The following is a 17,620-nucleotide window of genomic DNA, read 5'->3' as shown; positions in this document are numbered from 1 at the left end:
CCCCCCTCCTCTCCTCTCCCCCTCTCTCCTCTTCTCTCTCCCCCCTCTTCTCCTCTCTCCTCCCCCTCTCCTCCTCCTCCCCCCTCTCTCCTCCCCCCCTCTCTCTTCTCCTCTCTCATCCCCCCTCTCCTCCTCCTCTCTCCTCTCCTCCTCTCCCTCCCCTTCTCCTCCTCCCCTCTCCTTTCCCCCCCTCAGACCCGTGCCTCTACATCCCTCGTTTTGCTCACCTGTTGGAGTTTGGGATGAAGACTCATGAGGTTTCTATGACGGCTCTTCGTCTGGTCCAGCGGATGAAGAGGGACTGGATGCACACAGGACGACGACCATCAGGTCTCTGTGGAGCAGGTACAACATGGCCGCCGTTAACACGGCAACAATGCACATCACTGGAATATAGATATGAATGATGAGGACAACACAGTCTGTATCCAGCATTAACCTTTAGAGACCTAATATTTACATTCTGTCCTCCTGCTCTTCCTCATCCTCCTCAGCTCTCCTGGTGGCAGCTCGGATGCATAAGTTTCGTCGTACGGTGAAGGATGTGATCAGTGTTGTGAAGGTCTGCCAGACCACGCTGAGGAAGAGGTGAGAGCAGATCACACTAGATCACTTTAGATGATAGTAGATCACATTGGACTGCAGTAGATCCCAGTGGAGTGCAGTAGATCACATTGGACTACAGTTGATCACAGTGGATTATAGTTGACCACAGTGGATTACAGTAGATCACTTTAGATGACAGTAGATCCCAGTGGAGTGCAATAGATCCCAGTGGATTATAGTAGATCCCAGTGGAGTGCAGTAGATCACGTCAGATGACAGTAGATCCCAGTTGATCACTTTAGATCCCAGTTGATCACTTTAGATGACAGTAGATCCCAGTGGACTACAGTAGACCCCAGTGGATTGCAATAGATCACTTTGAATGACAGTAGATCTCAGTGGACTACAGCATCCTCTCTATCTCTTTATAGGTTAACAGAGTTTGAAGACACGCCCACCAGTCAGCTGACCATTGATGAGTTCATGAAAGTAGATCTGGAGCAGGAATGTGATCCACCCTCCTTCACCGCCGGACAGCACAAAGTCAAGATGCAACAGGTAGATCCCTCTGTCTCTGATTGGCTGCTGACAGTTCACCAATGATCAATGACCCGACCAATCATCTTTCCTCTCCTCTTCTTCTGCAGCTGGAACACGAGCTGGCCAGGAAGCTGGATGAAGTCGAAGGTCAGTTCATAATATATTGTAGCGCTCCTGACCCATTTCTAGGCAGGGAATTGTGGTGGAAAATTTCTAGGTTAATCGGGAGAAGAGAGTTTTTCTTCACAAATCAATAATGAAGTCATCAGAAGATTCAAAGTTGTCTTTTTCCGTTTATTCTCTTGCAAGAGGGAAGAAAGCACAGCAACTACGTATTCAGTAGACTGTGTGAATGCTCCGACGAAGTATCAGACACCACATCATTTTATGCATACAGAAGGTTCACTCCTTTACAACTTCAGATAATGTGTCAAAAGGGGAGTATGGTATTTCAGACACAGGCTGTCTGTTTCTGCGGACATTCAGTTCCGGTTTCAAGGTCTTGTCTCAATCTTTGTCTTACCAACAAAGAAACAGTGTCTCTTCACTTCTCACCCTTGTGGGAAAAGATAACAAGACACCTGGATACAAAACTAATTAAAATCATCTGCAGAACTGCTGTTCTGTGTCCGCCTGTGTTCCTCACTTTCAGTTGTACATTCTCTAAAATTTCACATGATACTATAACATATTTTCCCATTACAGAAGTCTTTCGCACCTAACACGGCGGTCACTCCGTCGGCTGTCCCACCTGCGAGGGTATACGTACGTTCCTCTTGGAGGTGTCGGAACAATACCTTCGGCCTTTTATCTCACCCCATAGCTAAATCGTTAGGATTTCGGAATTATTCTCTTCTTGAAAGTCTTGTACGGCTAAGCCCTAGGCGCTCTCAGTAGGATGTAACCCTAACACCCTGTATGAATAGTTATGTACATCATCTATACTTTACTATTGCCTATTGTGAACATTCTCACCATTTATGACGAACACTGCCAAGTCTTCACCCAGGGAACTCACCTTAAGCTCCTCTGCATGTTTCAGTCGTCACATCTTATCGCCCCGTTAACGGACAGGGGAAGAGGGTTACACTGTTCTAAAGGACCAGAGTACTTTGTTTGGTTTCAGACACTTACAAAATGTAAGGCTGTGGTTTTATTAAAGATTTTCACGCAACCATCACATACAACAATTTAAATTCAATGAAACAGTCACAGTGCTACAAGAACTAATTCTAACACTCCTACTGTAATACGTTTTCCTCTTAATCAGCTTTCACTGATTTGCTATGAGGAATAATGTCCAGGATCTCTCCTTCAAATCTCCCCCTTTTCCTTCTCTCTGCTCTGCTCTGCTGCTTTCCTGTAAGTGCAGGCTCTCTCAGTCAGCTCTCTGACATCCCTGCCTCTTTTGGGGGTCTATCTTTCCTCTGATAGCAAAAGCGTCTTCTATTCCTCGTCTCTGAGGGGTAAGACAGTAGAAGGGTCTTCTTGTCCTCTATCCTTTGGGGGTAAGACCCCTAAGGGTCTATTCAAGAAGTCTATCCCATCCTCTAGTTGAGGAAAAAGCCCAACTCTCACAGTCTCTCTGCTGATCTAAGGCTGGCACCTCCTTCATTTCATGTGTCACTCACACATGAGTCCTCCTTCTTTTAGAGCTGACACAGAATGTAACTGGTTTGATCCTGTTCAGAAGAGGAAGGATTATATAAGTTTTGAGTGACTATTTTATATAAGTCTATGCAGTTTATATGGTTAATCACTTCTATCATAAAGTAAAACAGGTTATAGGTTTAATGGTTATACTTTGAATCAAAAAGGTTACAGGTTATAAGAGTTATACTTTTATGCTTTCATACTTTTCTACGATCTTTCAACAATATATAAATATGATGTCATTATTCTAGGCCCGCCCTCTCTGATTCGATTGGTCGACTGATTGGTCTTAAGATCTCTTCAGTGAGTCGTTCTTCATCTCTGGTCAACACTGGATTTAAAGTCTGGTGTGATTCTTTGTTGACTAAGAATGTTTTAATGTCAGACGTACATTATTCTTATTTCCAATGAAACATTAAAATGATTATGATGTGATAGAAGGTGGTATCGTATCTAACAAATACTGAGCCTCCTTTGACTTATTGGGATTTTGATCAAATTTAGATCTTCCAGTTATTTTAGGATTTTTCTGAACAGCTTTTTAACCCTTTGAAGGACTAAACGTTTCATCCTTTCAGGAGAGATCAGCTGCTACAAAGACGAGATCGAGACGGAGCTGGAGAAGAGCCGACCTAAACTCAGAGGAATCTATGCCGCCTACGCCAAAGAGATCGGTCTGTACTGATCCTCAGTCAGTCCACCTCAACATCTGAACCACGTCACCACTCTTCACTTCTTCTTTTCAGACCCTGATGACGTCGAGGTCTCCTCCCAGACCTCTGAACCAGAGGTGCCGGAGGTCGAAGACGCCGATCTTCAAGCTGCCGCCCAACACCTGACCCAGAACTTCCTGTGTGAGGTGATCCAGGAGGAGGAGGGGCGGGGCAAGAAGCCAGATGACGGCAAGCAGGAGGCGGGGTCAGACAAGATGGGGGCGGGGCCTCATCGTCAGGCCGCTCCTCTGGCCGTCATCCTGGGGAAACTGCCGATTGCAGCCGGCCTGAGCCTCCAACAGACCTTCCAGACCTTCACCGAGTCGGACCGGGGCGAGAAACCAGACGGTGTGTATGACGTCATCATTGGGTCATCAATACGTCATCACTACGTTGTCATTGCGTCATCATTACGTCGTAAATACATCATTACATCATAAATACGTTGTCATTATGTCATCATTACATTATCAATACGTCATAATTACGTCAGCACTACGTCGTCATTATTACATCACCACTACGTCATCATTACATCATAAATACGTCATCACTACGTCGTCATTACGTCATCATTACGTTATTATTACGCCATCATCATTACGTCGTCAATACGCCATCACTACGTCGTCATCATTACATTATTATTATTACGTCATTACGTCATCACTACGGCGTCATTACATCATAAATACGTCATCATTACGTTATTACGTCATTACGTCATCATGTCGTCATTACGTCGTTAATATGTCAGCATTACATCGTTATTACATCATCATTACGTCATCAATACGTCATCATTACTTTGTCAATGCGTCATCATTACATCGTAAATACGTCATCATTACGTTATTATTGCGTCATTACATCGTCATTACGTCATCATTACTTTGTCAATGCGTCATTAGCTCATGGTAAACAGGTGTAAACAGGTTACCTGTTGATTGTGGTGTTGTTACAGATGAGCAGTCGGAGAGTGGAGAGTTGGACCTGAAGGACATCGATGATCAGGAGATTGATAAGGTAACTTCATTCATTAATCACTGATGTATTGATCCATGCAGCCTCACAAAGGTTTAACACAGAGTTCATCTTCAGTATATTATAAATAAGTAAAGATGCTTTTACTGTGAAAGGAGTGAACAGGATGTGGTGTGTTCTTCTTCTGATTTTCTGCTGCAGTACATCCTGAACGATCGGGAGGTCGAGGTGAAGACGGAGCTCTGGATGAAACAGAACGCAGAATATCTGAAGGAGCAGAAAGGTTATCTTCATCATGGTCTTCATCATAGTCTTCCTCTTTGTGTTATTGACTAATTGTTGGTCCTCTTCATCACGGTCTTCATCATGGCCTTCATCATAGTCTTCATCATGGTCTTCATCATAGTCTTCCTCTTTGTGTTACTGACTGTTAATCATCTTCAACATGGTCTTCCTCAGAGAAAGAAGAGAGGATCAAGAAGGAGAAGGAACAAGGAACCTATAAAGAGAAGGTGAGTGGGAAGCACAGGGTCTCCCTGTCCGGAGTCCAGGGGCTGTCCTGGGCTCATTAGGGATTAGGACTGGATTACTAACCTGGCTACTGCCTCAGGGACCCCAGACCTTCAGAGACCCCAGACCCTTAGAGACCCTCAGAGATCCCAGACCTTCAGAGACCCTCAGAGACATTACATTACAGTCATTTAGCAGACGCTTTTATCCAAAGCGACTTACAATAAGTGTATTCAACATAGGTATTCAAGAGAACTACTAGTCACCAGAAGTCATAAGTGCATCTCCTTTCTTCAAACAAGGCTCCATGGCCTGGAGATAGGAATGAGCTGTTCCTTTCACTCCCCTGTAGGCTAGCACCAGAGTCTTAAACTGGATGCGAGCTCTTACAGGAAGCCAGTGTAGAGAACGGAGAAGGGAAGTTGTGTGGGAGAACTTGGGGTGATTGAACACCAGACGAGCTGCAGCTTTCTGGACAAGCTCCAGAGGTCTGATGGCCGATGCCGGGGCTCCGGCAAGTAGAGAGTTGCAGTAGTCCAGGTGGGAGATGACAAGAGCCTGGATGAGCACCTGCGCGTCTCATCAGTGAGGAAGGGGCGAATCCTCCTGATGTTGTAGAGCAGGAATCTGCAGGAGCGTGTAACCGATGCAATTTTTGCTGAGAACGGCAGTTGGTCGTCCAGGCTCACACCCAGTTTCCTTGCAGTCTGAGTTGGTGTCACCACGGTATCATCAATGGAGATGGACAGGTCTCGGTGCGGGCAACCCTTCCCCGGGAGGAACAGTAGCTCGGTTTTGTCCAGGTTGAGCTTGAGGTGGTGTGTCGTCATCCACATCGAGATGTCAGCCAAGCACGCAGCGATGCGTGCCTCCACTTGAGTGTCCCCGGGGGGAAATGACAAGACCAGCTGGGTGTCATCGGCATAACAATGGTAAGAGAAGTCATGCGAGCAAATAACAGAACCCAGAGAGGTTGTGTAGAGCGAGAAGAGAAGGGGGCCCAGGACTGAGCCTTGTGGAACCCCCGTAGTCAGCATGCATGGTTCCGACACGGCTCTCCTCCATGTCACCTGGTAGGATCGACCTGTCAGGTAGGATGCAAACAGGGAGAGTGCAGAGCCTGAGATGCCCATCCCCTCGAGGGTGGAGAGGAGGATCTGGTGGTTCACCGTATCAAACGCCGCAGACAGGTCCAGGAGAATCAGGACAGAGGAGAGAGTTCGCTCTCGCGGCGTGAAGCGACTCTGTCACCGCAAGGAGGGCTGTCTCTGTCAAGTGACCCACCTTCAACCCAGACTGGTGGGGGTCCAAGAGGCTGTTCTGGTGGAGATAGGAAGACATTTGTTTAAAGACAGCACGTTCAAGTGTTTTGGATAGAAAGGGTAGAAGAGAAACCGGTCTGAAGTTCTTGACATCAGAGGGGTCAAGTGATGGTTTCTTCAGAAGGGGGTGACTCTGGAAGTCTTGAAAGCTGTGGGAAAGCATCCTGAAACAAGAGATGTGTTGATGAGGTGGGTGAGGAAAGGAAGGAGTTCACTCGCAACAGACTGAAGAAGAGGGGAGGGATCAGGTCAAGGGAGCACGTGGTGGGGCGGTTAGATGTAACAAGGTTGAGGATCTCGTTAGGGGAGAGGGGAGCAAGATAGGGTAAGATGGGGAGGGAGAGCTGAGGGGGAAGAGCTGGAGAGGGTAGAGAGGGAGAGGGTGGACAGGGAGGGGGGCTGAGAGAAAGAGGATCTGACATAATTTACCTTCTTGTCAAAGAAGTTGGCGAAATTATCAGGGAGAAGGGAGGAAGTAGGAGGAGGGGGTGGGGGTTGGAGGCCCTCAGAGACCCCAGACCTTCAGAGACCCTCAGAGACCCCAGACCTTCAGAGACCCTCAGGGGCCCGAGACCCCAGACCCTCAGAGACCCCAGACCCTTAGAGACCCCAGACCCTCAGAGACCCCAGACCCTTAGAGACCTTCAGAAAACCTTGGTGGCCCCAGACGCTCAGAGACGCTCAGGGCCCAGTGACCCAACAGGCTACAACGATACATTTAAATAAATCACGCCATCATGTTTTAATCCACAGATCAAAGAAACACCCATCAATCACAAGACTTTTAATGTGAAAATCCAGCAGGAAGTGTTGAGTTCCTGTATATTAACATATATATATATTATATATATATAATAATATACTATGATATTAAATAAAATTACATTGTGTCCGTCTCCAGCCGAAGAAGTCCAAGAAGAAGAAGGAGCAGATTCAGGCGTTGACGGCGGGCGAGGCCATCGAGAGGATGCTGGAGAAGAAGAAGATCTCCAGTAAGATCAACTACGACGTTCTCAGAGACCTGAACAGCAGAGGGACAGGAAGTGTGGAGGGCAGCAGTCCCAGTAGAGAGACCTCCGACACCCCCGCCACCACACGGAGACGACTCAACCGCCGCCGCCGCAGGAAGACCAGTGACGCTAACCGAGATCTTGCCACTACCACCAGCATCATGGGGAAGAGGTAGATCCTTAGATATAGTATGTATATATATATATATATATATTAAGATATATACTGTATATATAAAGATATACATCTAGATATACTGTATGTATATATACTTTAAGATATATATACATACAAATATATGTATATATATAAATATATACATAAAGATACATATCTACATGAAGACATATATATATATATATATATATATATATATACATAAAGATACATATCTACATAAAGATATGTATACATAAAGATGCATCAATATGAACATTAATGTTCTTCTTGTTCATCTTAGGGTCCGACTCCTTTTGTCCTCCACATCAAAGAAGAAGAAAACAGACGTCCAGGTGAGCAACCGTACATGCTTATTATATATAACTGTATATTATATATAACTGTATATTATATTCAACTGCATATTATATATAACTGTATATTATATATATGCATATTATATATAACTGCATATTATATTTAACTGCATATTATATATATAAACTAGTGCTGGGCAACGATTACAATTTTTAATCGCGATTAATATCATTGTTATGGCAAAGTTCAATAATGAAATATAAAGTAGTGTATTGCGCACTTTTATTTTGAAAGTACTGCTATATGAACAAAAGGGCAATAACATTTGGTTTGTAAACATATCAGGTTGTTGTTAGCAGCAGTATTCTCTTTACACAGTAGCAGTTCTATCTCTTCACTATCTGTGCTCAGTGTGTGACTGTGTGTGAAACGTTCCACTGCTGTGCAACATGAATAACATGTTTCAGCACGTTTCATCTACATGTGTGTGTTGTGTCTTCATGACAGTCAGAGCATGTAATGCAGCTCTACTGTTCATCAACATAATGCTGTAACTCAGAGGTGATGATGGTGACCCAGCGATGTTCAGTAGTCTCCAGTGAGAGCAGCAGCTGCTGCTCGTTGTAACGCTGTCGCTTTAGTCGTCCTCTCCTTTAATACAACTCGTGTGTTCTTCTGGTGACGGTGCGTCTTGAGGCTCATACGTGACGTCATTTGTTGAGATCCTAAAGCTGCGTTCACACCAAACGCGACGTGAACGCACCTTGAGAATGTTCCTCAGACCGACATCTTCCACAACACTAACCTGCAGTTTGTCTCCACTTCTCTGTAGCATCTGTTAGCTTGTCTTGCTTTAGTTTATCTCTACTTCTACCACACGCTGCATCAACGTAGTCTGAAGACTTCCTCCACCGTTGCCAGTGAGCAATGGACTTTCAAAATAATAATTTTTAAAAACCTGCGTTAACGCGCGATAAAATAATTGTCGGCGTTAATTAATTAATGCATTAACGCCCATCACAAATAATAAACATGTATAAATGTTATGTATACTCCTCCAGACTGCTTCAGTCAGTTAGTTTGCCAGCTAGTCTTCAGAGCTAGTTAGTTAACTAGCTAGTCTCTGGAGCTGACTAGTTAGCTAGCTAGTCTCTGGAGTTGGTTAATTAACTAGCTAGTCTCCGGGGGTGACTAGTTAGCTAGCTAGTCTTCAGAGCTGGTTAGTTAGCTAGCTAGTCTTTGGAGCTGACTAGTTAGCCAGCTAGTCTCCGGGGGTGACTAGTCAACTAGCTAGTCTTCAGAGTTGGTTAGTTAGCTAGCTAGTCTTCCGGGGTGACTAGTTAACTAGCTAGTCTTCAGAGCTGGTTAGGTAGCTAGCTAGTCTTTGGAGCTGGTTAGTTAGCCATGAAAACATGGTGGAATTAGTAAGCTAACTAAGTAGCCGTCTGCTGGTTAGCTTTAAAAGTTCTTCACTAGAGCCTCAAATCAAATGATGTGATAATAAGATGACATGTGTAGCTGCAGCCCTCTGAGGTTATGTTTATACATCTTAATATACAAACATATTACATCATACTGTAAATATACATATATCTTTATATAAAAACATATTACATCACATCTTATTTTAAACTCAATGTGTTTCACCTCTAAGGCAGAAAACACTGTCACCATGACAACAGAGACTTCATCCGAAGTGACTACTAAATTTGAACCAGACAGAAGCTCCGCCCCTTCTGCTCCAACCACTGTGGTGGAGGAGGAAGAGGAGGAAGAGGAGGTGGAGGAGGAGTGTGTCAGCGCTCTGCAGCTCGTAGGAGGTCAGTCCAGGCTTTTATTCTAAAAACCTACAGGAAGGAGAGGTCATAGACCCACTGACCACTAATCACTGACCACTATCCACTAACCACTGACCACTGACCACTAATCACTGACCACTAATCACTGACCACTAACCACTGACCACTAATCACTGACCACTAATCACTGACCACTAACCACTGACCACTAACCACCGACCACTAACCACCGACCACTATCCACTGACCACTAATCACTAACCACTGACCACTAATCACTGACCACTAACCACTATCCACTGACCACTAATCACTGACCACTAATCACTGACCACTAATCACTAACCACTGACCACTATCCACTGACCACTAACCACTAATCACTGACCACTAACCACTGACCACTAATCACTGACCACTGACCACTAATCACTAACCACTGACCACTAACGCTATCAGAAGAGGAAACCGTTAACGAAGAAGTATTAATAAAGCTTAATAGATAGTAAAGATTGGTTAGTTGGTTGGTTGATATATTAATTGATTGATTGATTATGTTTTACAGACTATGGCTGTGAGGAGGAAGTCTTCTAGCTCCGCCCTGCTGACCTCTAAACTGGATCAATGTTACAGAAATCCATAACTGATATTTAATTGTTTTTATTGTTCTCTGATCATTTTTCATAGATTTGATATCACTGAGCTCATGTTCATATTTTTTTATTGATCTGTTTGAATGTAAATATTAAAACTCACATTCCTGTAAAATATGAAATCCTTCCAGATTCAAATGGCTTTAATGTGTTTTAAATGTTTGTGTTTTTAGTGTTTTTATTGTGTATTTGTCTTATAAATGAATGTGTACTTTGAGTATTTTTACTTTGTTGTTTCTGATGAGAGAAAAAAACATTATTATGTAAAAATATAAATAAAACTGTAAAGGAAATGAGTGTGTTGATGTTTTATTACTTTATTTTCAGTAAACATTTTATTTTTGCTGCTTTGATGAAACAATGAAACAATTAAAAAAAGAATGACTCTGATGACAGAACCAATCAGAGTCATCGACAGGAAGACTTGAACTGTCCAAACTTTATTGACACAATGATTCAGACACAACGGATCAAACCGTTGGTTTAGTTGGTTCTTTTTTTTAAACTTCTGATGGAGCTGGGCTAACACTTAGTCTTCATGCTAAGCTAAACTATGCTAAGCTAAGCTATGCTACCATGCTGTGAGCCTCCATGAAACCTTTGAACTGTTCCTTTAAGACGTTGATGTCACGCTCACGTCATGACACAGTTCAGCCTCTAGGGAGTGGAGCCTCTCAGTATCCAAACACCTGTTTGATGGCCCTGAAGTAGAAGCGGGTCCATCCCTCTCTGGTGGACTCCTCCTCTCCTTCAGGGACTCCTCCACACTCCATCCTCAGCTCCGTCTCGTCTCCTCGCTCCTCCAGCTCCAGACTGACGGAGGCGTAGTGTTCTGAAGGAGACAAAGCTCAGATGTCAGATTGTCCCTGAACTCACCAGCAGAGAAGGTTCTCCTCATCACAGACGTACCACTGGGCCACGTTCTGAACCGCCACCTCATCTCGATCCTTCGGTTCGGTACCTGAGGGGAGGAGCGGCGGTCTGGTTACCATGGCCATGCGACAACTCTGCACCGATTGGCTGAGCAGCTGTTACCTCACCAGCTGTGTGAACTCTCCTCTGACACTGCCGTCCAACATCTGGAACTGTCCTCCTCTCCGACCGTCCACCTGAGCAGCCGAACGAGTGAACACCTGCACGAACTGAGGAGAAGGTCAAATACATTTATACGTAAGATTTCTTAAAACCGTTTGGAAAGTATTGACTCCTGCAGCCACAAACATTTCACTGGCACTACTCCATCTCGGTCTCTTTAGCAATATTCTCATGGCGTCATTAGAAGCTGCAGTATTGTATTACTACTACACTGCAATACTACTACAATACTGCATTACTACTACAATACTGCAGTACAATTACAGTACTGCATTACTACTACAAAACTGCAGTACTACTACAATACTTCATTACTAGGCAAGGCAAGGCAAGTTTATTTGTATAGCACATTTCAACAACAAGGCAATTCAAAGTGCTTCATATAAAACCGTTATGCCTGGTTTTACCCTGATCTGTCCTGGTCTGACCTGGTTTTACCCCGGTCTGTTCTGGTCTGACCTGGTTTTACCCCGGTCTGTTCTGGTCTGACCTGGTTTTACCCTGTTCTGACCTGGTTTGGCCTGGTTTTACCCTGGTCTGTTCTGGTCTGACCTGGTTTTACCCTGGTCTGACCTGGTCTGACCTGGTTTTACCCTGTTCTGACCTGGTTTGGCCTGGTTTTACCCCGGTCTGTTCTGGTCTGACCTGGTTTTACCCCGGTCTGTTCTGGTCTGACCTGGTTTTACCCTGGTCTGACCTGGTTCGGCCTGGTTTTACCCTGGTCTGTTCTGGTCTGACCTGGTTTTACCCTGGTCTGACCTGGTTCGGCCTGGTTTCACCCTGGTCTGACCTGGTTCGGCCTGGTTTTACTCTGGTCTGTTCTGGTCTGGTACCTCCTGGCTGATGAAGGTCCTGTACAGCTCATCAGGAGACGTTTGGAAGGTTTCCGTCAGATTAAAGGTGCAGGTTTTGATAGGAACACCTGGGAGGGAGGGGGCGGGGCCAGAGGAACACCTGGTGGCGGAACTTTTCTGTAGGATAAAACAAAGAGGTCAGAGGATACTTCCACACCGGTCTCAGCTGAATGTCTGGATGTGTAACTCTACCTGAGCTCTACTGGTCTGGATCTGGTTGTTCTGGGTCTGAGCTCTACTGGTCTGGATCTGGTTCTTCTGGGTCTGAGGTCTACTGGTCTGGATCTGGTCCTTCTGGTTCTGAGGTTCAGGTGGCTCCGGTTGGTCGGCCTTAGCGAGGATCATACCTTGACTGAACTCTATGAGGTCACTCAGGTTACTACAGGGATCGTCACTGATTGGTTAGGATAGATGCATTCTGGGTAACAGACCTGATTTGAGCCGGTGGACGAACTCGCCCAAAACCCTCCGGACCTCCTGAACGCCGGTCTTCTTCATGAGGCCGAGGAGCGGTGTGTCGGGCTGGTCTTTGCACAGAGACACCGAGATCTGGACAGGAATAAGGTGATCAATATGATGATCAATTCATCTATAAGTAGAGCGATCAATACCAGGAACAGGAAGTAGTACTAACGTCGAGGTCGTCCATGTCGTTCTCGTCCGATAAGTTAGAAACGTCAACGGTTCCTCTGAACTTCACGCCGCTGCTGGACGTCCCTGCAGACAATAAACAGTTAACACCACAGAAGAAGAGCTGGATATCGAACCCAAAGACGTTTTTAACTTTTATCTTCACTTTTATCTTCACGGTGCCACAAACATTTTAGTTATCGGACGCTCATCGTTCTTGTTTTTAGCTTTGAGAAGCTAACATCGCAAAGAGACACATAGTACTGTTAAAATAACATGTTAGCATGTTTGTCTTGTTAGCATGTTTGCCATGTTAGCATGTTTGTCTTGTTAGCATATTTGTCATGTTTGCATGTTTGTCTTGTTAGCATGTTTGTCATGTTAGTATGTTTGTCATGTTAGTATGTTTGTCATGTTTGCATGTTTGTCTTGTTAGCATGTTTGTTGTGTTAGCGTGTTTGTCATGTTTGTGTGTGTGTCTTGTTAGCATGTTTGTCTTGTTAGCATGTTTGTCATGATGTCGACAAAAGACCTCAGGCTGACATGGTTCTGCAATACTCCACCTCGCAACTCCTCCAACTCAACAACTTCTCTGCTCCTCCGTTTATCTCAGCCATCAAAACACTTGGACTCCTCCGTCGGCCCCGGTACATCCACAGAGCCTCCCGCAGAAAGTTTGTTTACTCCTGGCCTGATCGCTCCACTCTTTCCATCCCCTCCCTCTGGTCAGCTGAGCGCACTGCCGCAACTCCTGCACGTCATCACCACAACAATCTACACGAGCGAGTTGCCTACCTCCGCCCCCTTACCAGAGCACCCCAGCCTGCCCAAATTCATCCACATCTCAAAATTGCTCTGTTCCCTAAACAACAAGGGCCTCTTACTCAGTGAATTCACAACTGACAATAATCTGGACTTTCTCTGTTTAACCGAAACATGGCAAAACCAACAGGATTACTTTTCACTAAACCAAACCACACCCCCTGGATATTCATACGTGGACAAGCCACGCCTCCATGGGCGTGGTGGTGGAATAGCCACAATTTTTTGCAAAGGCATCACTACAACTGCAATAACCATCTCGGCTCCCTCCTCATTTGAACACCTTGTTTTTAAACTGTCTGGTCCCAAACCCCTGGTTACTGCAGTCATTTACCGCCCCCCAAAACCTAACCCTGCTTTCCCTTCTGACCTGTCTGAATTTCTCACACAACTTTGCGCCATCTCTCCATCCATTCTGCTACTCGGTGACTTTAACATACACGTCGACTCATCTGACTCCACAACTTCTACAGAACTCCTGGACATCTTTAACTACTTCATCACCCAACATGTCGACTTTCCCACCCATAAAAAAGGACACACACTTGACCTGGTCTGCACCTCCGGCGTTACCATCAGCAATCTAACCAGCATCGACCTCACCATCTCTGACCACCTGGCTATCAACTTGGACATAGACATCCCCACCCCCCATGTTAAGCAGAATCGCACCATAACATTCCAGAACATCAAGTCTATCAACATCTCCTCGCTCTCCTCCACCTTGGCTGCCACTGTCTCTGCCTCTGCCCCTATTTCGACTGCGTCCCCCACTGCCCTGGTCAAGTACTATCATGATGCACTCTCCTCCTGTCTTGACATCATCGCCCCCAAAAAATCCAAACTCATCTCCTTCACCCCCTCCGCCCCCTGGTACACTGACCGACTTCGCCTCCTCAAAGTGCAGGGCCGTCAACTGGAACGTCTTGCCAAAAAAACTTACTGTTCACCTTGATGCCTTCAAACTCCACCAACAACAATATAAAGATGCCCTGAAAACCGCTCGCTCCTCTCACTACTCCTCCATCATCCAATCTGGCTCCAACAACCCCAAAACGCTTTTCTCCACCATCAACAGACTCCTCAAGCCCATGGACACCATCTCCACCTCCTTCACCACCAGCAAATGCAACTCATTTCTATCCTTCTTCAATGACAAAATCATTGCAATACACAACCAGCTGGCAGCCCCCACCACCCCCCCAAGCCCTCAACATGACTCTCCCCTCCTTCCAAGCCACTCACTCTCATCCTTCAGTTCAATCACTGAAATGGACCTCTCCTCCATACTCTCCAGCATGAAGACCTCCACCTGTGCCCTTGACCCCCTCCCCTCTTCCTTAGTCAAGGCCTGCCTCCCCACACTCTCCCCTCTCGTCACCAACATCATCAACTCCTCACTGTCTTCAGGTCTCATACCCCCCACACTCAAGATCACTGCTGTCACCCCGTGCTGAAAGAGCCTGGTCTTGACCCCGACATCCCCAACAACTACCGGCCCATCTCCAACCTCCCCTACCTGTTCAAAGTTTTTGAGAGAGCTGTTGCATCACAACTCAAGTCCCACCTCAATCTCCATAATCTCTACGAACCCTTCCAATCCGGCTTCCGTTCAAAACACAGCACAGAAACCGCCCTACTGAAAATCACAAATGATATACTTCTCTCTGCTGACTCTGGATTCCTCACCATCCTCATCCTCCTTGACCTCAGCGCCGCCTTCGACACTATCAACCACTCCATCCTCCTCTCACGTCTCCAGTACTCCCTTGGCATAACTGGCACTGCCCTCTCCTGGTTCACCTCATATCTCTCAGACCGACATCAATTCATTGCAATAAACAACTGTAAATCCTCCACCTCCCCAGTCACCCACGGTGTCCCCCAAGGTTCCGTGCTTGGTCCCCTCCTCTTCATCATTTACATCCTTCCCCTTGGACAAATCATCCGTCGTCAAGGTCTCAACTTCCACTGCTACTTTGACGACACCCAACTCTACTTCTCCACCAAGACCATCACCTCCGTCACCCACTCCACTCTCACCACCTGTCTCACTGATATGAAATCATGGATGCAACAGAACTTTCTCAAACTCAACTGCAACAAATCTGAAATACTCATCATCGGCCCTAACTCCCTCACCCGCTCAGCCCAGCCCTTCTCCCTCAACATTGATGGCTCCATCGTCACCCCCACCACCCAGGTCCGCAACCTCTGTATCATCCTCGACCCCACCCTCTCTTTCCTACCTCACGCCAACCACATCACCAAAACTGCCTTCTTTCACCTCAGGAACATTGCACGCCTCCGACCCTCCCTGTCCTCTGCCACCACAGAAATTCTCATCCATGCCCTCATAATCTCCAGACTCGACTACTGCAACAGCATCCTCTATGGTTCTCCCAACAAAATCATCAATAAACTCCAATATGTTCAGAACTCTGCCGCTCGACTGCTCACTTCCACCCGCCGCTATGGTCACATCACCCCAGTCCTTCACAACCTCCACTGGCTCCCGGTCAAATACAGAGTAGACTTCAAAATACTACTCACCACCTACAAAGCCCTAAACAACCTGGCCCCTCCCTACCTTTCAGAGCACCTCCCCCTCCACGCCCCAACCCGTTGCCTCACGTCCGCCGGTGCAAACACTCTGAAGACCATCAGGACCAAGCGCCGGACCTGGGGTGAGAGGGCCTTCTCAGCTGCTGCACCTCCCCTCTGGAACGCCCTCCCCATCCACATCCGTGAGGCTCCCTCCCTATCATCATTCAAACAAGCCCTCAAAACCCACCTCTTCAAACTCGCCTTCACCTGCTAACCCCTGCACCCTACCCTCCACTACATGACCCATTCAGCATAGCTTCTCCAGTCATTCTTTTATTTTTATTTTTTTTAATTTTTTTGTTTGTTTGTTTGTTCTGTTTGTCTCTGCCTTGTAAAGCGTCTTTGGGTATTTTGAAAGGCACTATAGAAAATTGATTTATTATTATTATTATTATTATGTCGTCATCAGTGACATCATCACTGACCCAGCCAGCTGGCCCTCAGCCTCCACTCATAGAAGAAGAAGAGTTTTCCTCTCCGGTTGTTGATGGAAGATTCTCCTTCAAGTCTGTCGACCTCCGTCAGCTCAACTACACCCTCCAGCCCTTTAAGAGAGACTCCTAGGAGGAGGTCACGGATGAGCACCGAGGACCAGGAGCTCACATCACGCTCTGTCCTAAGGAGGAGGAGGAGGGGTAGTAGTAGTAGTAGTAGGAGGAGGAGGAGGTAGGAGGAGGAGGAGGAGGAGGAGGAGGAGGTAATAGAAATAGAATGAGTTGATGATGCAGCGCTAGTCATATAGCATCGCCCTCCTCTGACAGGACATTTAAAAATATCTGAACAGCTGGAGGATCGAATAACAAACACACTCTATTATATATTATACTATATTATAATATATAATAATATTATAATATAGTATGTTATAATATTAGATATTATAGTATATTATAATATATAGTATAATATATATATATAGTATATATTATACTATCTGTATTATAATATATAATACACTATATTATAATAGATTATATTATACAATATTATAATATATTATATATTATAATATAATAACTTGTTTTACATCTGTCAGATGATGTTTGAGTTTCTTCTCTGTGGTCCACTAATAATAACAATGACAATAGTAACAATAATAATAACAATAATAATGACAATAGTAATAATGTTTATAATAATAGAAGTAATAATAATAATAATAAATACAGACCAGTGCCAGTTGTTGACGTTTGTTCCGTCTGCTCTCTGCTCAACGATCCATCGAGGATCTCCTTCACCCCATTTAGCCATCAGAGTACTGAGTACTACTGTAGTATATGTACTGTACTAATATACTGTAGTAGTACTTGCTGTAGTATTACTGCTGTAGTATTACTGCTGTACTTGCTGTAGTATCACTGCTGTACTTGCTGTAGTATTACTGCTGTACTGACTGTAGTAGTA

The 17,620-nt window shown here is 45.3% G+C and overlaps 2 protein-coding genes across 3 annotated transcripts; one reads left to right on the top strand and one right to left on the bottom strand.

The window, feature by feature from the left end:
• Window positions 1-189: 189 nt before the first annotated feature.
• On the top strand, window positions 190-13,123 carry LOC116400817 (transcription factor IIIB 90 kDa subunit-like). Of its 2 annotated transcripts, XM_031878885.1 has the most exons (13): window positions 190-345; window positions 495-588; window positions 978-1,104; window positions 1,194-1,233; window positions 3,318-3,413; window positions 3,486-3,800; window positions 4,417-4,478; window positions 4,638-4,719; window positions 4,896-4,948; window positions 7,170-7,450; window positions 7,740-7,791; window positions 9,411-9,576; window positions 10,121-10,412. In XM_031878885.1, exons 1-13 carry the CDS (start codon window positions 243-245, stop codon window positions 10,147-10,149), a joined length of 1,500 nt encoding a protein of 499 aa, XP_031734745.1. In that variant the 5' UTR covers window positions 190-242; the 3' UTR covers window positions 10,150-10,412. The 2 variants fall into 2 exon arrangements, with proteins under 2 accessions (XP_031734745.1, XP_031734746.1); XM_031878886.1 differs by lacking the exons at window positions 9,411-9,576; window positions 10,121-10,412 and adding an exon at window positions 11,015-13,123.
• On the bottom strand, window positions 10,527-17,530 carry LOC116400818 (activator of 90 kDa heat shock protein ATPase homolog 1-like). Its single transcript, XM_031878887.1, has 9 exons — window positions 17,388-17,530; window positions 16,642-16,832; window positions 12,792-12,874; window positions 12,589-12,706; window positions 12,350-12,516; window positions 12,137-12,274; window positions 11,249-11,350; window positions 11,118-11,169; window positions 10,527-11,040 (listed from the first exon to the last, which is right to left on the bottom strand). The coding sequence occupies exons 1-9, from the start codon at window positions 17,465-17,467 to the stop codon at window positions 10,883-10,885; spliced, it is 1,089 nt and encodes a 362-aa protein (XP_031734747.1). The 5' UTR covers window positions 17,468-17,530; the 3' UTR covers window positions 10,527-10,882.
• Between the last annotated feature and the right edge of the window lie 90 nt (window positions 17,531-17,620).

The sequence above is a fragment of the Anarrhichthys ocellatus genome, unplaced genomic scaffold, assembly GCF_004355925.1.
Source record: "Anarrhichthys ocellatus isolate YVR2014 unplaced genomic scaffold, GSC_Weel_1.0 scaffold208, whole genome shotgun sequence".
NCBI lineage: Eukaryota > Metazoa > Chordata > Actinopteri > Perciformes > Anarhichadidae > Anarrhichthys > Anarrhichthys ocellatus.
This window is presented reverse-complemented; position numbering and strand designations above follow the sequence as displayed.